This window comes from Rhodnius prolixus, unplaced genomic scaffold (genome assembly GCF_049639745.1).
Source record: "Rhodnius prolixus isolate KJV_2025 unplaced genomic scaffold, Rpr scaffold_29, whole genome shotgun sequence".
NCBI lineage: Eukaryota > Metazoa > Arthropoda > Insecta > Hemiptera > Reduviidae > Rhodnius > Rhodnius prolixus.
In genome coordinates, this window is record NW_027411628.1 from 600,748 (window position 1) to 626,783 (window position 26,036).

Here is a 26,036-nt window from a genome sequence, read left to right on the forward strand (position 1 = left end):
TCAGCCTCAGTCTTTGATGCCATCGATCTCAGTAAGATAATTCGTTCCCAAAATGGTTCCCCTAACGCAAGATTGACCACTCTTGAGAAGCTTCCCCACGAGAAGGGTTCGGTTTGACCCCTCCGTCAAGGACAGCAGGTCCAACTCTAAATTATATCGGACCTATTATAAAATCTTATTCAAACATAAGTATGGTCATTTAATCCCCCCTAAAGTACCTAATAATGAGTCTAATCCTGAAGACAAGATCCAACTAGCACCCCTCCTGGTGAGTATGAGTCTGAGCCAGTTGCTCATTGTAACAACCCTGAACTTAGCATGGAACCAGAACAGTCAGTTACTCCTAGCCGGTCTTCGTCCTCTGCTCAAATTTTGTCAACCCTCGAAGAGGAAGTCACTCCTCAGCCTTTTGCTCGCCCAACCTTAGACATTCCGCTCCCTCCTCCAAAACCACAACGTTTAAATAGAACGCGGCGTCCGCTACAAATTCTTACCAGCCCGGATTCTGAGTTTTTCCTCCTACCATAATTTCTGCGGAAGCCCCTTCTTCTGAAAATTCTACCTTGCCTGTTAAGTCCTCCTTATGCAATCCTGTGCCGGTTGTCTCTATCCAACCTACAGTACTCCGCCTTAGCTCAGAAAAATCCTCCCAACCAATTCAGCATCCCCCCGATCAGGTCCTGTCCCGTCTCATGGAAGTAATGTTCTCCCTAGAGGAAGTGTCTGAGGTTTCACCCCTTACTCCGGATGAATTGAAAGCCGAAGAATGCTTCGCCAAGTCACATTTCCGACTTCCTGATGGTCGTTTTTCAGTAGCATTGCCACTTAAGACTAGTCCTTGTTGCCTAGGCGAATCTAGAAAAATTGCCCTAAAACGCCTACTCCAAACTGAGTCTCGTCATGCAAAATCCCCACAGCTCCGCACTCCCTATGTCGAGTTCATGAAGGATTACTTAGAGTCTAACCACATGGAGTTAGCTCCTCCACTTAAGTTGGGTCAAATTTCTTACTACATACCCCATCACGCTGTTCATCGCCAAGATGACCCCCCGGAGAAGATTAGAGTTGTATTCAATGCCTCCCAAAAGTCCTCATCAGGCGTTTCCCTAAATGAGCTTTTATTTCCTGGTCCAAAGTTACAACTCGACATTTGGAAGGTCGTTACCCGATTCAGGACTGACAGGTGGGTGTTCACTGCTGACATTCGTCAGATGTTTCGGCAGATACAACATCCACCAGAAGATAGAGACCTATTGCGTATCCTTTGGCGTTTTGACCCTAGCCAACCGGTTCAGGAGTACCGATTGTGCACTGTTACTTATGGATCCACGTCAGCCCCCTACCTAGCATGTCGAGTACTTCAGGAATTAGGTGAAACCTCTCCGGCCTCCCTTCCCTTGGCATCAGAAATACTGCGCGACCGCACCTATGTCGACGACATCTCAGGGGGAGGCCCGACCCTAGAAACAGCATTGCAATCCAGAGATCAATTAATCAAGTTATTGAGTCAAGCTCAAATTGAACTTAGAAAGTGGGCATCAAATCACCCGCAATTATTAGATAACATACCTTCTGAATATCTGCTTCCGGCCATGTCCTCAGAAAACGATGAGGAGTCACAATTGAAAATTCTCGGACTTTGTTGGAACCCTGCTCAAGATACTTCCACTTTCTAATCCGTTCCGTTCCTAATGTTCAAACTAAAAGACAATTAGCCAGTCAGATCGCAAAAGTTTTTGACCCCTTGGGATGGCTGATTCCCATAACAGTTTTTGCTCGTGCAATATTTAGAATAGTCTGTCAAGCCTCCTTTCATTGGGATGATCCCCTGCCCTCATCAATTGTCTAGGAATGGGCTCAGTTCGCTGTCTCCTTGCCTGACCTGTCCAAAATTCACATACCCAGATTTTTGTCTCTACCCGCTTCTAAAATTTATTTGGTGGGATTCGCTGACGCGTCCGAGCGAGCCTATGCGGCTGTGGTATATCTCGTGACTCAGTCTGAGGACACTGTTATTAGCCTAGTCATATCTAAGGCCAGAATGGCCCCAATGAAACCGGTTACGCTCCCCCGTCTGGAGCTTTGTGCTGCCCACCTACTTGCTCTTACTATTAATAAGGTCAGACCACTCTTCCCTCACATAACCACTCAAAACATCCTAGCCTTTTCTGATTCTACCATTGCCCTGGCTTGGATCACAGCAACACCACCTCCGCATGGAAGGTGTTCGTGGGTAATAGAGTAGCTGCTATTTTAGAAAAGGTGCCCGCCTCGCAATGGTTCCACATCTCCTCCTCACAAAACCCCGCTGACTGTGCCTCACGTGGATTACGACCCGAAGAATTAGTAAACCACCATTTATGGTGGGAAGGCCCTCCTTGGCTAAAACTAAATCCTGAGTCATGGCCCCTAGGACAAGTAAATGCAGATTTGTCAGACCCGATAATAGGAGCAGAAATTCGCTCCCAGGCTCTTAGTATGTCGATCGCAGCCTCCTGCCCCGAGGAATCGGAGTCCAAGTTTTCCAGTTTGTATACACTGATAAATGTAGTAGCCTCGTGCCTCAGATTCGCCCATAATGCCAGAAATTCAGACCATCACATGTCAGGTCTATTAAAGGTCAAAGAACGTAATGAAGCCTTGCGTGCCCTGATTATCCGAGCACAGCAACACTCGTTCCCAGAAGAAATCCAAGATACCCAGTCCCCTCGACCTAAATTACGACTAGTTAAAATTTTAGGCCTGTTTTTACATACTGATGGAGTGTTGCGAGTTGGAGGAAGGCTAGCCAATCTTCCTGAAATTAGCAAACACCCTGCCTTGTTGCCTCCGCAACACCCCTTGACAGCCCTAATTATCCAGGATGCCCATATCTCCAACCTCCATGTAGGTCCCACTGCCACTCACGCATTTCTGCGAAGTCGATATTGGATTGTCAATGGTAAAAATGTTGTCCGCCGACAATTGGCAGCCTGCAACAAGTGTTTCATCATCAAGCCAGCACCCTTCAATCCTCTCACGGGTCAACTACCAGAAGAAAGAGCCAGCGCTTCATCACCCTTCACCACCACTGGCATAGACAATGCAGGCCCCTTCAACGTGAAACTTGCTTCCCTGCGTTCAGCCAAAGTCCTCCAGTCTTACCTCGCCATTTTTGTCTGTTTTTCCACCAAGGCCATACACCTGGAGCTAGTCACAGACCTCACCACACAAGCATTTTTAGCCACCCTAAACCGCTTCGTTGCCAGGAGAGGTGTGCCAAGTCACATTTGGTCGGATAATGGCACTAACTTTGTCGGAGCCAAAAGAAGACTCAAGGAGGTATCCACACTACTAAATGACGCCAAGTCTCAGGAGGCCATTCTGAGAGAATCTAGCAGAGAGGTATTGAGTGGCACTTCATTCCGCCTGGAGCGCCACATTTTGGAGGTTTATGGGAAGCTGCTGTTAAATCAGCCAAAAGACTACTGAAGGTCTCGTTAGGCACACAGGAGCCTACTATGGAGTGCTTCCTTACCATCCTGTGTCAAATTGAAGCCATCTTGAACTCTCGACCACTTACGGCTGTGTCGTCCTCGCCAGATGATCTCCAGGTTCTGACGCCCGGTCATTTTCTAATAATGCGGCCGCTGACAGCCCTACCCACTAGTGAGTCCTTGACATCGCGCACCGCCCTCAGATCTAAATGGGCAATGGTGCAGTTTACTGTCGGCCAGTTCTGGAAACGATGGCATCGAGAGTACCTACTGGATCAGCAAGCCATGCTGAAATGGCATTCCCCCTCTCTCCCGGCGACAGAAGGCCAGATAGTCACCATCATAGATGACAACCTTCCCCCCTTGCAGTGGACCATTGGTCGGATTGACAAACTACACTACGGACGAGATGAGGTGGCAAGAGTGGCCGACGTGAGGACCTCGACAGGAATCATCAGTCGTCCCATCCGGAAGCTGTGCCCCCTGCCATCCCAGTGAGTGGAACTCTGGCGAGTCCACTGGGGGGGAGGATGTTTGGTCCCCGCACTGGTCGCGGCCCCCCTGGGTCAGAATTTTCTATCACCATCGGCCCTTGGTTGGCAGTATTGGTGTGCAGAGAGTGGGGGTTGGTGCGACACAGACGATGTGCCCCCCTTTTTGTGACGACAGATTCATTGGGTGCGTATGTTAACAAGTCAAGCAACAAGTGTTCAGCCATCTTGTGGCGTCGTTTTCTCTCTAAAAGGTTCTTAGTAAAAACCTTGTGCAAGTTTTCCCTAAATTGTCTGTGTCGGATAAGCTACCAGTACCGAGTATCATTGAGTGTTGTATTGTCAGGAAAATTACTGTAAGTTTTGTACAATTTTGTAAAGAACGAACTCAATTGACATCCCCTGTCTGGGGTGCTCAAAGTTATTTCTATTGTATTTGCCTCGATACCCTGCGTGGTATTTCCTATGCGCATATAAAAACCCCTGCGCACAGCCTTGTACATATACTATTGAAAACCTATCTTTTTCCCCAATACCGTGCCTGGTATTATTTTTCAAAGCTCCAATCAGCCTGTTAATTGCCTTTCAAGTAACTATTCCCCCAATACTGTGCCTTGGCATTGAAGATAAGATTTATTATAAAGTTTTTCTTACTAGTTAATTCTGTTAAGCATTGTTACTAAATTTATATTGTGAATAAACTATTTCCGTTATAAAGGTATTTCAAGTGTGGTGGTGTCCCCCACCCTTACTCCTCCCCTCAGTAAATTTAAATTTGAATCTTAACTGCTTCATTTTTTATACTGCCCTCCCCTTGTCATTTATAGCAGAATTTCTGTCAAACTGCATGTTCATAATCCTCTTGGCTAATGCCACTTTGATTAAGCCTGCCATAGAAACTTTCTTTAGGCGGAAGTGAGGTCTCTTCAAGTTTGTTCCAATCGGTTATGTATTCATAGGGAAATATACCTTTTCTAGTCAGTAAATCTGCATGTTTTGAGGGGAATAATCTATTCACTTCTTCCAACTCTGAGAGATTTCTCACTAGAGAATCTAGACTGGATGGCATGAAGCGAAAAGTGTCCAAAAATCGCAGTTTTATTCTACCACCGTTGATACTTTTAGAGAAGGAAATATACTTTTCACTACTACTTGGTATCAAGCAATAGTCTCCTCGTCAAAGCCCAACTCTTTAACAATAAAGTGACTATCATAACCGCTTAAATTATGCAGCAGGACGGGTATAAAAGTGGGATTTTGAATCCTTAAATTGCAATAATCATGCGCAGTTCCTCTATATTTACAAGTTATATGATAATGATCCCTCACTTTTGTTTGCCCTTCCTCTATTTGCTGATTGCAAAGGTGACAGGTGCGTGCGCTTTGAAAAGACAATTCCTCTTCTTCACTTATATCCATGGCAGTATTTGGAAGTGAATACAATCTTAATATCTCTTCAGCTATTCTCTTTAAACATTCAACAAAATGTGCTGCTGCATTTCCACCTCTTTAGATGTATGGTTTTTTTGGGTATTGATGAGGGTACGTCACACATTTGCGCAGATTCCTTCACATAAATACAAAAACTCATAGGAATATGTTTACTATAAATGTTTGTATACGTATCTTGAGGATTAGGATCACACCCAATCACAGGTTGTAATATTGCCTCAAAATCTGCATAAATGACGTACGGCACCCGCAGCACTCGCTCCACATGTTCAAATTGAAGGTATGGCTTTTTCACAGGCATCTCGATTCTTGCAACCTGGTGTTCAGTGCAGAATCTGGAATGTTCATTTAGTTTTTCCTCAGCCGACTCCCCATTTAGAGTCTGATAATGTGTGAAACACCGTTTACACACTTTTATCCCACATTTCCGTCTAGTTTTCTGCAAACGTATCAATTTGTCAAAATTCACATAATGAGTTCTACCTTCATCGTCGCTAAGTAAAAGTAAATCCCTATGATCAGCCAGTTCCTCTTTCACAACCTTTAAAGGGAATAAACTATTATTCTCTTCAAGACCGAATACGTTTATGGAGATATTATTCATTTTTTCAAATATCGGTATGCTAGAGAGCAGAGTTGGAAATGTTATACAATCAAAATTATAGCCATGCACTAGATTTTTGTATTTACTCATGCGTGCAGCATTCTTGCCCACAAGTTTTGCCAGTATGGAATATCTAAAACACTCAAAGTCATTATTTTTAACATTGATGCAAGCCTTTTTCCTCTCAATCACTTCCGGTAATGCTATGTAGGAACTGCCCTTGAAGAAGAGCGGCGAATACTTGTTAATTCGTAGCCGCAGGCCATTAACCTTTTTCAATGACCATCCTCTTTTCTTCATTTGAGCTTCCTCCTTTTCCACAATGATTGAGGCAAATTCCTCATCTATAAACTCTGCTACATCTGTTGCTTGAAACACTGGCTTGTTTTTCGTCTTAAACGATCAATCAGTTTCCTCATCGAGAGTATTTACGAAAACACACTCCACCATGATGTTAACTTTAATTGCAGTATAACTTTCAAGTAGTTTTTTAATTTTGTCTATAATTTTACCTCTAATGCTTGAGAGAAATTCATGCAGATCTTGACACGTAACGCAGCTAAAGAACCAAGATTTCAATCTATGTTTAAACGCAGTTTCATACTCAATCTCTTCCCGTTGATCAGAATATAATTCATCTTTTTTCGGTTCCCATAGGTGGAACTTCTTCTTCTTTGGTTCCTCAAGACAAGTTGTTTCATGTCTTATACCATTTGTATGGCTGAGAAATTTTTTTCTACAATATTTACAAGTATAGGTTTTTGAACAAGTTAGTCTATGCCGTGTTAAATTTTTCCCACTACTAAAAGACTTTTTACATACTTCACATTGAGCTGATGCTGCTGCAAGTTCCATGTTTTACCACGGACTGACGGTCAAAACTTTTTTTTACTTCATTTTATTGTTTAAAAACAAGAGTCCACCCTTCTTTAGAGGCACGGTCAAGAATCATTTTGTCTAATTGCTTTTCACAAAAAACACATGACAGGGCAAGCTGAATTGTCGCCAACAATGACTTACATAAGGAGCATTTTATATTTTCCCTTTTTTTCGAACGTTTCCGTAATATGTGAGTACTTTTGAGGTCTAAGAGGTCACAAACATCATACGATTCTGCACATTCGTCACATATGTTTCCGTCTTTTTTAGTTATGTACACACTATACCTAACACATACATAATTATCTACTTCTAATAAGTTCTCTGAATTCATAATTGTTTTACAAGAGTAAAGAAAGAATAAAAAAACCCTTCACCTAAAAACGCGTCTAGAATAAAATATATATTTTTTACAAGAATAAAATAACCCTTCTCCTAAAACGCGTATATTATAAAACATGTCTTGACGGGTCACACCTAAACGCGTCTATATTTAACATCTATTCTGTGTCTTGACGCACCCACAATAGACATGTCTTATTACGTTTTAATTATTCTTCTTCTTCCTCTTCCTCTTCTTCCAAACCCGCCTGCGTTTCTTTATCAGCCACAATTACAAATTTGTATAATTGGGACCCTCCTTTTTCCCCCAGATAAATGAGGTTAAGATTACCTTTATAACTGTTAATTAGCTGTTCATCGATTGCCTGAAGAATCCTCTTGGGTAGGAAGAGATGTGCGATCCCTTGGTCGTACGCTATAGTCACTCTCAATGACTTCCCGTACCTGGTGTCCAGCACTCCTATCTCCTTTATTCTATACTTTCTTCCTGTTATTAAATCTGCTGGTTTTATGCAGACTGCACCTTTAGTGCTCGCAGAATTGAGTGCTTGACAAAGATCCCTAGCCACAAAAAAAAAAAAAAAAATACTATTGAACTTTATACATGTCTGAACAATTAAACCAATAAAAACAAAAAAAAACAAGAAAATTATTTCTACTTACATTATGGTCCGGTATGGTGGTCAGGTGTTGTGCAATGTCTTCCATCTAAACCCGGCCTATTTATACACGCCGGAGGACCCCCTCTCTATGACTTGGAATAAAAGTAAAAAAACCAACCGGAGCAACCTTTTTAGAGTTGGATGCGCAAACCACTTAAAAAAAAAAACTGTGTAACAACGATTTCCAATTTAAATTCTAATCGCCACATGACGGCCGTAAGATTCAAATTTATTGCTAAGAGTTTCTACCATACTATAATAAATATGTTTCTTTAAGATAAAATAAATATATCCTGTTTATTATACTCGCCGGTAAAGGAATTAAGTCTTTGGAGTAAACAAAACTATAAATTATAACTGGTGGGAAAAACCCTGCCAACAGCCACTGTCGCCTACGTAACCTTAACATTTAAAAACCGGTTCTCAACACCACCGGTGCACGAACATGTTCCAGCAGCGCGCACACCTGCAATAACACTGTCGCCTACGTAACCTTGACATTTACAAAACCGGATCTCATATAGACAAAATTTTAGATTGCTATCCAAGAAGCAGTTTCAACGACCCCCTCTCCTCCAATTGTCGTATTTACCTGAAGTTCTTCCAATATTTATCATCTTAACCAAATATATCCTGTTTATTATACTCGCCGGTAAAGTAATTAAGACTTTGAAGTAAACAAAACTATAACTGCTGGAATAACCCTGCCAACAGCAACTGTCGCTTACGTAACCTTGACATTTACAAAACCGGATCCCCGGGCCCAAAACTGGAATCCCCCACAGAGAACCGCGCCGACCGCGAAACATAAGATTCACATCTTTCATAACCACAAACAAGACTACCACTATGGTCAAGGATGGTAAAGCGTCGGCTTTTGGTGCACAGAGTCGTCGGATCGAATACACCAGATAAAACTACATTTTTTATTTCTCACTAGCTCATTTGCCCTGTTGGGGTGGGTGGGGGTGGGGGTAGAGGGGGACTACCTGCACAATGTTAAGTGAGAGGGGTAAGGATATTGTAAACCAGAGGCGGCTGGGGGGCCTGGCTCATTTGCCCTGTGCCAGGATCCCCACTTTATATCTACTCTGCGATGGAAAAGTTGGGGTCGTGGGTGGGGGTAGAGGGGGACTACCTGCACAATGTTGATGGAGAGGGGTAAGGATATTGTAAACCAGAGGCGGGTGGGGGCCTGGCTCATTTGCCCTGTGCCAGGATCCCCACTTTATATCTACTATTAACACTTTTTTTTAGCATGCACCCATATCATATTACGTTACTAATTAAGTAACTATATATATATACTATTACGTTAATTATGAAAGTATGAGGGGGTGAGGAAAAAATAATAAAAATTGAATTTTTTATTTATTTATTTTAGTTACAAAAATCATATAAGTTTATCTAAAAGTGGTAAGAACAAAAGGGGCTTTCTTTTTTGTGTTTACTACATGGACAATCTGTTAGCGTATTTAAATCTAAAACAAGATTACAATATACGCATTTTATACAATTTTTCCTTACATAAATGAATCCATTAAAAGCTAGCACCTCTTTTTTACTCATACAATCATCAACATTACAATGAAGGAAAGTAATCAATCTAGCGTTATAATTGAAAAAATCCATTTTAAATTTGTTAATGTTTACCCAAGAGGCTAATCTATTCACATATTGTAAGGAACAAATGAAAGTAGTATTACAATGAAACGAACATTTATAATTATTAATATTAGGTAATGATTTAATGGGTGGACAACCAAAATCGTGTGAATCATATACAGGTATGTTCAATATCTTTTCTAAAAATCTACATTTTTCCATACCTTTTGTGAACAAATAACTACATCCTAATGTTGACCTCTTTAAAATGGCGCCAAATTCCTCATAATTTAGGTCCCCATTTTGTTGTGAAATCCCATGATGGTTGTTCATTAACCACCTGTTTGGAGCACTATACAAGCTGTCGTCGTCATTGTCGGGTAATTTAAACATCCAACATCCAATGATGTTGAGGTTTGTGTCAGCCATTGCCATTTCACGAACAATAAACGTATCGTCATTATTATAATTTTTCCTTTTTTGATAACCTTGTAAATCAATAATTAGCGGATACATGATTGAGGAGTTACACGCACAATGTGTGGATATGAACTAAAAATATTATCTAGTATCTGTTACTAAATATATTAAATCCCCCCCCCACCACCACCACCACCACTGTGGATTAGTATGCGCATGTGATGAAGATGCAGCAGAGTTTTTACCAGTTAATGATTGAAAAATTGGAAAAAAAAGAACTGTATCTAAGGATAGAAAAAAAAAATACCATTCATTTTTATAAGAAAAAAACCATTTATTTAATACCATAAGCAATATACAATTTTGATCATGATTGCTATGTAATTTACATGGACAATTACATCTTTTAAAATCTCTCTCTTGTCCCTAATAAATACACAATCGTCTCTTATCTTCTTGATGAAGACTTGTTAAAGGCAAGTCATTCCGGACTTACAGCTGATCTGAAAGATTTCTCTCCCCAAACATTAGAATCAATACGATGAAAGTAGGCTTGCCGTATTGTTAACATTGAAAACATTGAAGGCATGCATATTGGTGAACTGTATAGCACTATGTGATTCTTTCCCCCACTCCCACCAATTAAATTCTTCTAACTAAACCAGTCAATGGACTATATTCAACTAGAGCATCATGTAGAATTAAAGCGTAGGCTGTTGTATCAGCTTTAAACGTTTCTGATGCTTCCAATTCTTTTCTAATGTCAACTGAAGATGATCTAATTGCCTCAGACTGACGAGAACAGTCTATTACAATAATAGGAGCTTCATCCCTGAATTGTTCTTTGCTTAAAATAGGTTGATTTTCCTTCGCATAATAACTCTTTTGAAAATTTTGATACATATAGTAAAGAATTGAAAAGTGATTCTTTGAGAAGTCTATGTTAAGATCATCATAAGGATAAACCTCAGAATTTAGATGCAATTTAACATTTGATATATTACAATGATTGAACTGAGACACATCACTTTGTACATTATTCTTTTTGTTTGTTTGAAATGCAATTATGACATATCGGGGTTTTTCCAAATTTGTTGTAGTTTTCACTACCCAAGTATGCTTTTTTGTTACTGGCAGAGAAAGGTGAACACCAGTAACAAACCACTAGTAAGGTTGATGAGAGTGAAAATCAAAGTCCGTTATTCTCTCTTCAAAACTCACTTTTTTTATCCACATTTAGTATTTCTGCCATTTTGGTTTAATCAAAAGTCCTATACTTTGTAGGAAGTAACTATTTGATGGCGTTAACACTCGGTAAGGTGACCGTTGAATACTAGTTGATTTCACTTCAGCGTAATCCATTTTATACTTTCGAAAATCAATACCCATTTTTCTTTAGATGTAATCTGATGGTAATTGTCTCTCCGCTAAAATCCACTAAGTTCTGGTTTTGATCCGTTATAACAAGTGATATATTGTTGATTACTTCGCCGATAACTGGAAAGTAAATGACTGGAGAAGGTTCTTGTACGATCTTAAATCCTGGAGGAACTATTGGTGAAAATTCATATATAGTATGTCCTGGTTTCCCGTTTCTATATGAACCGGATGCTATATTACAGTTAATTGCAACTGTATTGACACTATGAATCTGTACAATTTCGTCTGATTTATGTGTGTTCATTTTTTCCAACACCTCATGTTTAGTGAAGCCCAGTAAAGGGCCGATCGAATGTTCTTTATTGAAGTAAACAGGTTGTGTACATGTTAATTCCACCTTCAATGTGTTGGTATTACCTTTCAATTTCAACGAATCTGCAGAATTTATATGCGATTTTAGATAACGTGCTATAGCTTCCACTTCATAAGTTCCTGTAGGTAAACTAATAACATTGTCTCCATAATGAAAAAGATTGTTAACTCCTTCAATGATATTCGGTATGGAATTGTATGACTGAAAACTTAATAAACCAATGCTATAATCATCACCAACGTCTAATAAATTAATTGGCGGAAAAAACTCGGCACTAAGAATGCTCGAAGTTCCTGTTAAGGTAAAGGTGTACGACATGACTGAATTCCGTAAATGCTTATTTGGCGTTATTATATAGAAATTTCAAACATAAATGTCCACAATATGGAGTATTCAAATCTTGATATCTTCTACGATTGTATGTAATATCACAGTTTCTGAAATAATGTAGGAGTTCCAATAGTGGTCTTAGATTTCCATAAGGATCGAAATAAATTACTTTATTATTTTTCTTAATATAGGCGACCCAATGAGTACCGATGTTTTTCACTGAATCTAGATTTACAATACCACATTCATTAGTTTTAGGTGTGCTTGGCAAAGAATCACGCATATAAACACCTCTAAAATGGGGTATGTTTTTGGCAAATTTCATCAACTCTATATTTGTGAGAGCTCTGTTAGGTAGTAGTAGTCAATCTTGCTTAATATAAAGACCATATCCTTTTTTATAAGGTTTAAGGTAGAAACCTTGTCCAATTTTCTGTTCTTCCATCTTCTGATTGTGACGCCTCATTTCCTCTAGACGGTCTCTAGCATCTCTCGTATCTTTAACTGCCTTAGCAACCGCTGCTGCTCCACCCGTTAGACTTCCTAGAGCAGATAAACCTGCAAATAATGGCACCAGAAAAGGGAGAATACCTCCAGTTCTTGGAACTGGTAATATTCTTGGTAATCTCTCTAGTTTTGATTTGGATAAAAACTGTTTAGCTTTTTTCAGCGCTGTTTTGGAGGCTCCACTAATTGATGTAGGCGATGTGACGCGAGCAGCACTTATTACATCTTTGTAAGTTCTTTTCTTCTTGATACCATCACCTCCTCCCAATTTTTCTTTCATTTTCATAGCGTTAGTAACAGCCCAAGCAGCCGATTTTTCACCAAAAGATGAGTCACTTGACTTTGTTCTTTGCCAAGCTTTTTCTGCTAAGATGCGATCAGCTTTATGCCTTGATTTTAAATCTTTGTTTTTAAATATGCAATGTCGTGCTCCCTGCAGGCCTCGTCTAAAGGATTAATACCTTTATCACCACGCGCTAATCTTTCCTGTAATTTAGTTCCGGGACCACAAAATCTATAACCTGGAATATGCGCTTCAAATGGATGTTTGTTAATCACTGAATTTATCAGACCTCTACCCGTTGTTTTCCTTCTCATTATGATGACTATTCTTAGCTCTGAATCTGCTTACATAGGTTGAGAATTAGAGCCAGTATGCGTTTAGAGAAACAAAGTGAACGTCTACCTGTTTATAACGTGATTCCTTCAGGTGAAGAACAGGAAGCAAATGAAGGTCGTCATGGCCAATTGTTGCCTGATAATATACGTGCACTTATTTGTGGTAGTTCGGGGTCTGGTAAAACCAATCTCTTAGCTTGTTTGCTTTTACAACCGAATGGGTTAAAATTTGGAAATGTGTACTTATGTAGCCGATCTCTCCAACAAGAAAAATATCTATATTTAGAAACCGTATTCAAATTAGTTCCAGGAATAGGTTTTCACAAAATCAATGAAACGCAGCAGGTAATCACACCAGACAATGCTGAAAAGAATTCTATCATAGTATTTGATGATATTGCAATGGATCAACAGGACATAATCAGACAGTATTTCAGTATGGGAAGACATAGATGAATTGATTGTTTCTATTTGACACAAAGCTATGCAAGGATTCCTAAACATCTTATACGTGAGAATGCCAATTTTATTGTTATTTTTACGCAAGATGATTTAAATTTAAGGCATATTTATAACGATCATGTAAGTTCACCAAGTGTGTCATTTAATAATTTTAAAGAAATGTGTAAGGTCTGCTGGGATGCACCACACAGTTTTCTAACAATAGATAAAACAAGAGACTTACACAATGGGAGATTTCGAAAAGGTTTAGATACATACATCTATATATAGAGCAATGTTTTCGATCGGTCTATCATTATTCATAATGGATCCTAAAGTTACACAACATCTTATCAAAACTTCTAAAACTCTGCGAGAAAAGTTCAAAAGTTTAAAGAGAGGTCTTCAATTATCGCAGCAAGATCTGGAAAGAAGTTTAAAGCCCATTTCAGAACCGCTACAAGAGTTAGTTGAACAGAGTAAAAAGCGTTCTAAAAGATCCGACGCTTCGACTTCTGCGACATCGCTTGAAGAAGAAGATGCTAAAGTGCCGCTCAAAGAAGAAGAAGACGTTAAATTACCGCTCAAAGAAGAAGATGTCAAATTACCGCTTAAAGCTTCAACTCCTATACCACGAAAGGATATTTTAGATATTAAAATGGAAGAAGAGACGTTTGAAGACGCTGATTCTCCTCTAGAGCAAATTAAACAAATACATAGTAAAGAGGAAATGGAGAAAAGCTTAGAAGAAGTAGATGAGGTAGGATCTTTAATAAAACCATATTTATTGAAACATATGACTTCAGATACTAGCGATCTTGATGACAGATACGGCATTAGAATGTTACCTACTGGAGGTATGACAATAGGAAATGCACAGGTAGCCGTTGAGGATAATGATATCAATGTAAATGGAAACTGGTATAAAGGTCCTCCTGGGTTATTACAATTATTATTTTTAAAAAAGCCGAACAAATACACTGTAGAAGATTTGGAAAATTATAAGGATATTTTAGAAGTTAGTAACGCACATAAACAACAATTTAGCGATGAAGAACCTCTTAGCGCCAGCAAAGAATTCAAATACAAAAATATAATAGCTCCTTTATTTTATCCTTCTATGTGTGAACAGATGGCTCAACCCTATTTCACGCCACCATCAACTGCGGATCAAGTTACTAGGACACCTCGGACTACAATTGCAACAAAGCCTATTCAAAGAAGATACGGTCTAAGACATACGGGCACTACTACTACTGGTAAAGGTATGGATGTGGGGCAAAATATTTATGAATACTGGGATGATCCAAATGAAATAGTGGATCGACTTCGGCTCTTATATGCATCAACAAGTGCTGGTCACACTGGACATGGAAATAAAATTCATTCTATAATCGAAGAGTTGAGAGAGGCGGATATTATTTATTAGGAATTACTTGTGGAATAAATCAAATTACTTGTTGTTTTTTGGTTTTCGATATGTCTGTAGATAAGTTTAGCAGAGCTTTGCATCACTTAAAAACACTATTTCATGTTAGCGATGACGAAGATGGAGAATATATCGACTTTGAAAATAAACGATTACTTGGAATCAATAGTCCTGTTGATAGTACAGATGCTGTTAATAAGATTTACCTTGAACACTTTATAACTGAAGAATTGGAAAAGTATATAAAAGAGTTAGATTTAGTAACAAATACATATTTACAAGAACACTTTGTTAGTAAACGTTATCTTTTAGAAACGTATGACGAAGCCCGAAAGAAAGTTACAGATAATTTTGTACGCGGTTTATTCACTGTTTTTAGGAATCGATTAAGTTTATTGAACCCAAATGTTCCTATAACTGCAGCTACGCTTAAAACGATTTTTGAACCATAAAGACATGTCTAGCAAAGAGGCTGTAGTTGTTGAACTTCATAGACCAGCAGTTCACGCTACCCTCGAAGGCGTACAGTGCTCAAAGGTATTGATGATTTATGGCAAGCTGATTTAATGGAAATGATACCATATGCTCGTCAAAATAGAGGTTTCAAATATATATTAGCAGTGATTGATTGTTTTTCAAAGTACGCCTGGGTGGAGCCTGTTTAATCCAAAAGCGCTAAAGATGTCACTCAAGCTATGAATGATATTTTTATTTCAAGTGGAAGAGTACCGAAAAATATTCAGACTGATAATGGGGAAGGAATTCTACAATGTTTCCTTCACGAAACTCATGAAGAAGCACAACATTAATCACTATAGTACTTACAGCCAAGTTAAAAGTTCAATTGTAGAAAGATTTAATAGAACCTTTAAATCTATGTTGTATCGCTTATTTAGTCTCAGAGGAAACTACAATTATACAAAGCATTTACCTGATCTCATAAATACCTACAACAACAAAGTACACCGTACTGTTGGTATGGCACCAACGGAAGTAAATTCTAACAATGAAGCATTCTTACTAGCTAATGTCTACTTTTCTAAAGCAAAAAGGAAAGATAAACAACGCTTTGAAGAAGGAAACTATGTACGTGTTTCGAAAAAGAGAACTATATTTAGCAGAGGTTACACACCCAATTGGAGCACTGAATTATTTAAAATTATTAAAGTCCGCAACACTATTCCATATACTTACTTGTTGGAAGATTTGACAGGACAGCCTATTCAAGGAGCGTTTTATACACAAGAACTGCAGAAGACAAAATTGAAAGATGTTTATCTTGTAGAAAAAATACTAAGACGTAAAAATGATAAGCTGTATGTAAAGTGGTTAGGTTTTAAGAAACCTTCTTGGATAAATAAAAATGATTTAGTAGAATAATAAAGTTTTTATAATTAATATTATTAACCTTCCACATCGTTAAGGAAAATAATAAGAAATAGTTATATAAAAAAAAAATTATTCAATAGTTTTTACATCATCATCATCGGTGTTAAAACAGTTCATAATTTTCCTCAAATAAGTGACTTGTTTATTAACATCATCTGTTAAACTCATTAATTTAAAATATCCATTTCTTAATAAATTGATCTTCGGACGTTGATATTTGAGGAGATCTTCTAGCCATGATGGTTTTCCTCGTATAACCATGGTTTTATGGGTAAACATCTCAAAGAAAACTGTTTGATTCCCCAAGAGTAGCGGCCCCCCAGACTTGTTTTTCCCTTTTGTCAGTTGGCGGAATTGGGTGAGCAAGGAGAGAGAGGGGAGGTCCTGGTGGGATGCAAGCCAAGCGTCTGTGTGAAAAAAATGTCGGCCATATTAGCGTCTCCTGTTTTGTGTTGCAGAGAGTTCTATTAAAACTGGTTTTGAGTTAACAAGATTTATTGACAAATTCAACGTCAGTGCACTGAACAATATCATATTTAATCTGTTGGAATATATATCTATGTGTATAAACTTGAACAAGTATGTAATTAGATTAATTAGAGTAATTAGTTTCTACTGTATCTTGTCGTCTTGGACAATTAATTATTATCATTATTTCTCCCTTTTTGTAACCATAAGATCTGTTTAATCCCATGTGTATGTCGCCTTGGGCACTTGAGATACTATTGTCTTGGACAATTGATTAATTAGAGTAATTAGTTTCTACTGTATCTTGTCGTCTTGGACAATTAATTATTATCATTATTTCTCCCTTTTTGTAACCATAAGATCTGTTTAATCCCATGTGTATGTCGCCTTGGGCACTTGAGATATTATTGTCTTGGACAATTGATTAATTAGAGTAATTAGTTTCTACTGTATCTTGTCGTCTTGGACAATTAATTATTATCATTATTTCTCCCTTTTTGTAACCATAAGATCTGTTTAATCCCATGTGTATGTCGCCTTGGGCACTTGAGATATTATTGTCTTGGACAATTGACTAATTAGAGTAATTATTTACTACTGTATCTTGTGGTCTTGGACAATCTGTTACTGCAATCATTTTATTTGTCTGTATTGCGTTGTTGAAATGTTAATAAAGTGTTGAACTGTATCTATTTGAAAAGTGTTTTGAAGACTGGTGGCGTCCCCCACTATACCAGCCTCTCATTTAAATTGCGCATTTCCATTCCCCCCTTTCTTGACTATTTTTCATGGTGCCGAAACCCGGGAAACAGTCTTCAGAACACTATTATTTCAGTTTTGTTTCTTACATTAGTATACCTAATTAATTGTACTTTTTCATTTTGTGTTTCTATATGTACTACGGGCATTCGCTACCAAGTTACTTAGTCTATTTTAGTTATTTTGTCTATAATTTTTGTATTGTGCTATTATTTTGTCAATTGTATATAATTCTTTTTCTCGCCAGCACAACCTGCTTGTCTAGCCTTCCTGTACAACATGGAAGAATTCACCGAGAATACTACCCCTCCCCGTTCGCCAGCTCCCATTCCCCCTTCGCAGGAGGAAACTCCGCGATCGTCCATCCAGCCTGAGGCCAGCGGGGATCTGAATGTCATTAGATGCCGTCACCTCACTGCCAGGCTGGATCAATGGACTCGAAACGTTCAATTGTTGGACCCAGAGTCCCCTGAGTCAGTCGCCCGATGTCAGCAGCTCTCCACCATTTTTGGGTCTCTGTCCCAGACAGTGGATAAAGAGGCTTGGGAGTGGCTGCGGCCTTTGGCATCGGACTGCAGTGCCCCTCTTGCCTTGGCGCTGTCTCAAAGCCACGAACAGGCTGAACTCGCCCACCTTTCTATTGTCTTGCCGATTTTGGCTACCCCCCCTCCCTCCATTAAGCCCGCCCCGGTGTCTGTCTCTTCCCACACTGGCGTAGTGGATGAGTCCGTTGTGGAGCTAGCCAGAAGGCAGCTGCAGGAGCTCATCATTCCTAAGATTCCGGTGTTTGAGGGGGATGTGTTGACGTATGGGGAGTTCAAACGGAATTTTCAGACTGAGATTCATAGACTAGCCCTCCCTGCAGCCAAGCGGCTTCAGGCTCTTCGATCATGCTTGAAAGGCCCCCCCTTGTCCATCGTCCAGAATGCCACCTCCACTGAGGAAGTATACCTCTATGCCTGGGAGACTCTGGACGCCCGATATGAGGGAAGGTTGCGGGTCGCCAGCGCTATGGTGGACAACTTCCTTCACTTCCCAGAGCCTCATCCCAGCATAGAAGCGTGCATCGCCTGGCTGTCAATATTACTGGACCAGTGTTCCATCCCTCACCCTCCCGATTTTCTCCTTTGCCACATTACATTGTCCAATTTGGCCCCCGGTCTACAAGAGGAATTTAGGAAGAAGTACCTAAGATCCTTTGACGAGCTGCCTTGCAGTTCTCAAGTGTTGGATTTCCTAAAGGACCAAGGGGACCGACTCTCTCCTACATTGTCCCCAAGGAGGACTCCCCCTCCTCCTGTCCAAGCTAGTCCCAGCCCTAGTCCCACGCCTCCTTCTCATCAACCAGCTTCCATCCCCTCGCCCAGTCAGGTTAAACCGTACTCACCCAAATCAGTCCGTTTTGTACCTCGTCCACCACGGAGACCGTCATCATCTTCACCTCCTCCAAGGCCACCGCCTATCCCTTCCACTCCTCGTGCCCCAACTTCTTCAACCTCTTCCTCCATTCAGTGCTACCTCTGTGGGGATCCACATCGCCTGTCTAAATGCGCTCACTACGTTAACTTGTCAGTGAGTGACAAGTGGGATTTGGTTACGGAAAAGAACCTATGTACCAATTGTCTTTCCATCTATCACCCAGTATCCCGATGTCCTTGCCAGGTCGGGTGCGCGAAGTGTCATGGAGAGCATCATACCTCCTTGCACCCCCCTCCGCCATCTGCCAGCCTTAGTCAGAGAAGAGCTAGTGCCCCTGGAATTACTCCATTGATGTCCCTGCGAATCTCTCGACCCTCGAGGCCCAAATCTCCTCCCAAAAGGGTACGCTCCTAGGACCTACCTGAATCCCCGCCCCCCTTCCCAAGACGCTCCCTTCTTCCCCCCAGCTCCTTTGAGCCTCATCTGCCTCTAGGCAGGGTCAGGGACTCTGAGTCTCGACCCTCGTCGTCTTCCTCGTCCGACGAACTGCCCCCCGTACATCCTGTAACGTATTTTGGACGACATCCAGCACCCCCTCCCCCGTCGGAATTATAGATTCTTGGCAGGCGCGATACCCCTCCCTTGCTCACCTTTGCGTTCTGCCGTCGCAGACGCTGCCGTTTGTGTCACTCGGCAAATGTCCCACGTCAGTCCATAGTAAAGTCTTTTCCGTCCGATATGTCAGTTTCCCCCACTGCCCTGGTGCATCTCCTTGGAGGAGATGGCCAGTGGTATCGCGCTCGTGCCCTGCTGGATTCAGGCAGTGAGATAAATTTGATGTCCAAGAAATTCGCCAAAGAAAGTAAATTGAACTATAACCCTATGTCAGGTGGGATTCGAGGGATAGGAGGCAACATCGCCACCCAAGTCGTAGGTCAAGTTTCTACCAATGTAAGGCAATGTCCCCCATTTTCCCAAATCAAAGTCCCCTTCCGCATAGTCACCAAGACTGTCCCAGATGCACCGTCCTCTTATTTCCCTGTTAAGGATTGGCAGCATTTGGCGGATAAACAGTTAGCCGACCCAAACTTTAACGAACCGAGTCCTATAGACGTAGTATTTTCAGCCTCGGTTTTTGACGCCATCGACCTTAGTCAAATAATCCGGGCACAAAATGGTTCCCCCAACGCCCGACTAACAACTCTTGGCTGGATTATGTCTGGCCCCTTGAGAAGCTTCCCCTCGAGGCGGGTTTGTTTTCACGCTTCTGTCAAGGACAGCAGTTCCAACTCCAAGTTATATCGGACCTATTATAAAATTTTGTTCAAGCATAAATATGGTCAACTACCAGCTCCTAAGGCACCTGCTAACCAGTCTAGCCCAGAAACCAAGCCTTCGGCCGAAACCCTTTTGTACCGGTCCGAGTCGGAACAGCTTGCTTGCAATAACCCTGAACTCCCCGCGCAGTCGGGACAATCAGGCCCCCCTAGTTTGTCTGTGTCCTCCGCTCAAGCCAGGTCTACTCCCCAAGAGGAAGTCATCACTCAGCAGCCCACTCCTCCAACTTTGGCTATCCAACTTCCGCCCCCGAAACCCCAACGTCTGATTAGAACGCGGCGGCCGCTGCAAACTTGTAATACCTTCATTCCTGAAACGCTGCCCCCCACCACAACTTCTGCTGGGGTTGCTCTCTCCGAAGGTTCTGGTTCACCTGATGGTCCCTCTCTAGTCACTCATATGCCGGCAATTCCTGCCCAACCCACGGTACTCCGACTCGGCTCGGGTAAAACCCCCCAATCTATATCACACCCCCCCTGACCTAGTCTTGTCACGCCTGATGGAAAGGATGTTTGCCTTGGAGGAAGTGTCGGAGGTTTCGCCTCTCACCCCGGACGAATTGAAGGCTGAAGAGTGCTTCTCGAAGTCACATTTCCGACTTCCTGATGGTCGTTTCTCAGTAGCACTGCCATTTAAAACCAGTCCGTGTTGCCTCGGTGAATCCAGAAAGATTGCTTTAAGGCGTCTCTTACAAACTGAATCCCGTCATGCCAAGTCCCCACATCTCCGTGCTCCCTATGTGGAGTTTATGAAAGACTACTTAGATTCGAATCATATGGAACTGGCCCCTCCTCTCAAGTCAGGTCAAATTGTCTATTATATTCCCCATCATGCGGTACACCGTCCAGACGATCCCCCGGAGAAGATTCGTGTAGTATTTAACGCTTCCCAGAAGTCCTCTTCAGGCATCTCCCTCAATGAGCTCTTGCTCCCTGGACCCCGTTTACAGCTCGATATCTGGAAGGTGGTTACCAGATTTAGAATGGACAAATGGGTCTTTACGGCCGACATTCGCCAAATGTTTAGACAGATACAACACCCCCCGGAAGACAGGGATTTGTTACGCATACTGTGGCGATTTGACACGAGCCAACCAGTGCAGGAGTACCGTTTGTGCACTGTGACCTATGGAACCACGTCAGCTCCCTACTTGGCATGTCGCGTCCTTCAAGAATTAGCTCTGACCTCTCAGGCTTCCTTTCCCCTGGCCTCTGAGATACTCCGCGACCGTACCTATGTGGATGACATTTCTGGAGGAGGCCCTACTCTAGAAATGGCATTGCAATCCAGAGATCAGTTAATCCAATTATTGAGTCAGGCACAAATTGAACTCAGAAAGTGGGCCTCAAATCAACCGCAATTATTAAATAAAATACCCTCTGAATATCTGCTTCCAGCCATGTCCTCAGTCTGTTTAGAAAACGATGAGGAGTCACAATTGAAAATCCTCGGACTTTGTTGGAACCCTGCTCAAGATTACTTCCACTTTCTAATCCGTTCCGTTCCTAATGTTCAAACTAAAAGACAATTAGCCAGTCAGATTGCAAAAGTTTTTGACCCCTTGGGATGGCTGATCCCCGTAACAGTTTTTGCTCGTGCAATATTTAGAATAGTCTGTCAAGCCTCCTTTGATTGGGATGATCCCCTGCCCTCATCAATTGTCCAGGAATGGGCTCAGTTCGCTGTCTCCCTGCCTGACCTGTCTAAAATTCACATCCCTAGATTTTTGTCTCTACCCAATCCTAAGTGTTATTTAGTGGGTTTTGCTGACGCGTCTGAGCGAGCCTATGCGGCCGTGGTTTACCTTGTGTCCCAGTCTGAGGACACTGTCATTAGCCTGGTCATGTCTAAAGCCAGAATGGCCCCCATGAAACCGGTCACGCTCCCTCGTCTGGAGCTTTGTGCGGCCCACCTACTTGCCCTTACGATTAATAAGGTCAGATTACTTTTCCCTCAGATAACCACCCAGAACATCTTAGCCTTTTCGGATTCTACCATTGTCCTGGCCTGGATTACAGCAACGCCACCTCCGCATTGGAAGGTGTTCGTGGGAAATAGAGTAGCTACTATCTTAGAAAAAGTACCCGCCTCGCAATGGTTCCACATCTCCTCCTCACAAAACCCCGCTGACTGTGCCTCACGTGGAGTACGTCCTCAAGAATTAGTGAGTCACCAGTTATGGTGGGAAGGTCCCCCTTGGTTGAAATCAAACCACGAGTCATGGCCCCTTGGGGAAGTAAATGCCGATTTGTCTGACCCTGTCGTAGGAGCAGAAATTCGCTCCCAGGCCCTTAATGTGTCAAGTGTAATGCCCTGCCCTGAGGAATTAGAGTCTAAATTTTCCAGTCTGTACACTCTGCAGAATGTAGTGGCCTGGTGCCTGCGATTCGCCCACAATACTAAAAATCCAGTACATCGTATGTCAGGTCCATTGAATGTAAAGTAAGGTAACGTAACGAAGCCCTGCGAGTTCTAATAGTCCGAGCCCAACAGCACTCGCTTTCCGAAGAAATTGAGGATGCTCAGTCCTCTCGGCCTAGACTACGCCTCGTTAAAACCTTAGGCCTATTTCTGCACACTGATGGAGTGTTGCGAGTTGGAGGGAGACTCAGACTGGCCGATGTCCCCGAATATCAAAAGCACCCTGCCTTGTTGCCTTCGCAACACCCCTTCACGGCCCTGGTCATACAAGATGCCCACATATCCAACCTCCACGTAGGCCCCACTGCCACTCATGCGTTTTTGAGAAGTCGATATTGGATTGTTAATGGTAAAAATGTTGTCCGCCGACAATTGGGAGCCTGTAACAAGTGTTTCAGTGTCAAGCCAACACCCTTCAACCCACTCATGGGGCAACTGCCCGAAGGAAGAGTCAGCGCTTCATCACCCTTCACCACCACTGGCATAGACTTCGCAGGCCCCTTCAACGTGAAAATTGCTTCCCTGCGTTCAGCCAAAGTCCTCCAGTCTTACCTCGCCATTTTCGTCTGTTTTTCCACCAAGGCCATACACCTGGAACTAGTCACAGACCTTACAACACAGGCATTTTTAGCTGCCCTAAACCGCTTCGTTGCCAGGAGGGGTGTGCCGAGTCACATTTGGTCGGATAACGGCACTAACTTCGTCGGAGCCAAAAGAAGACTCAAGGAGGTATCTGCACTACTAAATGACGCCAAGTCTCAGGAGGCCATGCTAAGAGAATCCAACAAAAGAAGCATCGAGTGGCATTTCAGCCCCCCTCGAGCACCACACTTCGGAGGTCTTTGGGAAGCAGCCGTTAAATCTACTAAAAGATTACTGAAGGTCATGTTAGGCACTCAAGAGCCCACCATGGAGTGTTTCCTCACAATCATTTGTCAAATTGAAGCCATACTAAATTCCAGACCTCTCACCGCCGTCTCGTCCTCGCCAGATGATCTGCAAGTCCTGACGCCAGGTCACTTTCTGATTATGCGACCTATGACTGCACTACCTCCCGATGGCTCTTTAACTCCTCGCACTGCACTCAAATCAAAGTGGGCAATGGCACAGCTCACCGTTGGACAGTTTTGGAAAAGATGGCACAAGGAGTACCTCCTCGAGCAGCAAGCCATGCTCAAATGGCATTCGCCCTCCTTCCCCGCGGCAGTGGGACAAATAGTCATGATCATGGACGACAACCTTCCTCCACTGCAGTGGTCCATAGGCCGAATCGTCCAGCTTCACCATGGCCGAGACAACGTGGCCAGGGTGGCCGAGGTCAGGACAACTTCAGGACTGATCAGCCGGCCTGTCCGGAAGCTTTGCCCCCTGCCAACTCAGTAAGTGGATCTCTGCGAGTCCACTGCGGGGGAGGATGTTTGATTCCCCAAGAGTAGCGGCCCCCAGACTTGTTTTTCCCTTTTGTCAGTTGGCGGAATTGGGTGAGCAAGAAGAGAGAGGGGAGGTCCTGGTGGGATGCAAGCCAAGCGTCTGTGTGAAAAAAATGTCGGCCATAATAGCGTCTCCTGTTTTGTGTTGCAGAGAGTTCTATTAAAACTGGTTTTGAGTTAACAAGATTTATTGACAAATTCAACGTCAGTGCACTGAACAATATCATATTTAATCTGTTGGAATATATATCTATGTGTATAAACTTGAACAAGTATGTAATTAGATTAATTAGAGTAATTAGTTTCTACTGTATCTTGTCGTCTTGGACAATTAATTATTATCATTATTTCTCCCTTTTTGTAACCATAAGATCTGTTTAATCCCATGTGTATGTCGCCTTGGGCACTTGAGATATTATTGTCTTGGACAATTGATTAATTAGAGTAATTAGTTTCTACTGTATCTTGTCGTCTTGGACAATTAATTATTATCATTATTTCTCCCTTTTTGTAACCATAAGATCTGTTTAATCCCATGTGTATGTCGCCTTGGGCACTTGAGATATTATTGTCTTGGACAATTGATTAATTAGAGTAATTAGTTTCTACTGTATCTTGTCGTCTTGGACAATTAATTATTATCATTATTTCTCCCTTTTTGTAACCATAAGATCTGTTTAATCCCATGTGTATGTCGCCTTGGGCACTTGAGATATTATTGTCTTGGACAATTGACTAATTAGAGTAATTATTTACTACTGTATCTTGTGGTCTTGGACAATCTGTTACTGCAATCATTTTATTTGTCTGTATTGCGTTGTTGAAATGTTAATAAAGTGTTGAACTGTATCTATTTGAAAAGTGTTTTGAAGACTGGTGGCGTCCCCCACTATACCAGCCTCTCATTTAAATTGCGCATTTCCATTCCCCCCTTTCTTGACTATTTTTAAAAACTGTTGCATGCTGTAGTTGTACTTCCACCGGTACGGATCCGTTTTTGTTTTTACCAAAGAAATCATCACATATTTGCTTGTTATCCTGTAGAGTTGTCCAATCTTCCTCATTTAAGTAGATAACTGCTTTTTTTGTTTTTAATGCAATAAGCGGTGTCCCGTCGTCAGACAGACCTGTTAGCACTTGTTTTGAGCGTTTGGTGTTCAAAGGAAAGCTGGTGGTAAGCTGCATTCCTGTACCACATACTATCTTAAGATATAACTACAAACTGACTATGTCACATAAAAGATTTATATTATATATGACTAACTATTTTAATAGTATTACAACCCCAACTATTTAGTGAGGACCACCGCCCACCCATAGATAGCCTTGAATAATCACACCATGAGTTCAGTTGTATACCTTGACTAGTATCATAACATAAATCACTTTTTCCACAATAAACTCTCGTTATATCACACTCTTTCTTAATAATAAATATTAATCCTCTAATAGGTGTAAAAAAAATGTATAAAATGTGATAGTTATTAAGTGTTAATAATATTCCCAATTAAAAATATTCTAAGTCTAAATAACATTAAAATGATGTAAACAATACAGAAAGGGTGTGATAACACAGGATAAGGTGCACGTACGCGCGTGGCGACACATGACGTGTATAGTAATTAAAAAAACCAGATAAACATTCCTATGTATGCAAGTTTGTATGATTCACCCATACATGTGTAGTTTGTGATTCCGCTCATTACCTCAAGGTCAGTACACAATGAGATCTTGTGTGGTTAACATAGAGATAGAGTAGTGTAGATAATGAGTGCTTTACCATCTTTTTCTTTTTTAAATTAT

General features: G+C 41.4%; 5 protein-coding genes across 5 annotated transcripts; 4 read left to right on the top strand and 1 right to left on the bottom strand.

The window, feature by feature from the left end:
• Positions 1-692: 692 nt before the first annotated feature.
• LOC141459890 (uncharacterized) lies at positions 693-1,676 on the top strand. Its single transcript, XM_074139448.1, has one exon. It carries the CDS (start codon positions 693-695, stop codon positions 1,674-1,676), a length of 984 nt encoding a protein of 327 aa, XP_073995549.1.
• Positions 1,677-2,478: 802 nt separating this feature from the next.
• On the top strand, positions 2,479-3,471 carry LOC141459891 (uncharacterized). Its single transcript, XM_074139449.1, has one exon. It carries the CDS (start codon positions 2,479-2,481, stop codon positions 3,469-3,471), a length of 993 nt encoding a protein of 330 aa, XP_073995550.1.
• A 7,838-nt stretch (positions 3,472-11,309) lies between these two features.
• On the bottom strand, positions 11,310-12,002 carry LOC141459892 (uncharacterized). Its single transcript, XM_074139451.1, has one exon. It carries the CDS (start codon positions 12,000-12,002, stop codon positions 11,310-11,312), a length of 693 nt encoding a protein of 230 aa, XP_073995552.1.
• Positions 12,003-20,890: 8,888 nt separating this feature from the next.
• Positions 20,891-22,828, top strand: LOC141459893 (uncharacterized). Its single transcript, XM_074139452.1, has one exon. The coding sequence runs from the start codon at positions 20,891-20,893 to the stop codon at positions 22,826-22,828; it is 1,938 nt and encodes a 645-aa protein (XP_073995553.1).
• A 25-nt stretch (positions 22,829-22,853) lies between these two features.
• LOC141459931 (uncharacterized) lies at positions 22,854-24,330 on the top strand. Its single transcript, XM_074139494.1, has one exon. It carries the CDS (start codon positions 23,230-23,232, stop codon positions 24,184-24,186), a length of 957 nt encoding a protein of 318 aa, XP_073995595.1. The 5' UTR covers positions 22,854-23,229; the 3' UTR covers positions 24,187-24,330.
• The last annotated feature ends 1,706 nt before the right edge of the window (positions 24,331-26,036 follow it).

Coding starts and splice junctions, on each gene's coding strand:
- LOC141459931 (XM_074139494.1), top strand. CDS start 23,230: ATGGGGCAACTGCCCGAAGGAAGAGTCAGCGCTTCATCACCCTTCACC.
- LOC141459892 (XM_074139451.1), bottom strand. CDS start 12,002: ATGTCGTACACCTTTACCTTAACAGGAACTTCGAGCATTCTTAGTGCC.
- LOC141459891 (XM_074139449.1), top strand. CDS start 2,479: ATGTCGATCGCAGCCTCCTGCCCCGAGGAATCGGAGTCCAAGTTTTCC.
- LOC141459893 (XM_074139452.1), top strand. CDS start 20,891: ATGTTTGCCTTGGAGGAAGTGTCGGAGGTTTCGCCTCTCACCCCGGAC.
- LOC141459890 (XM_074139448.1), top strand. CDS start 693: ATGGAAGTAATGTTCTCCCTAGAGGAAGTGTCTGAGGTTTCACCCCTT.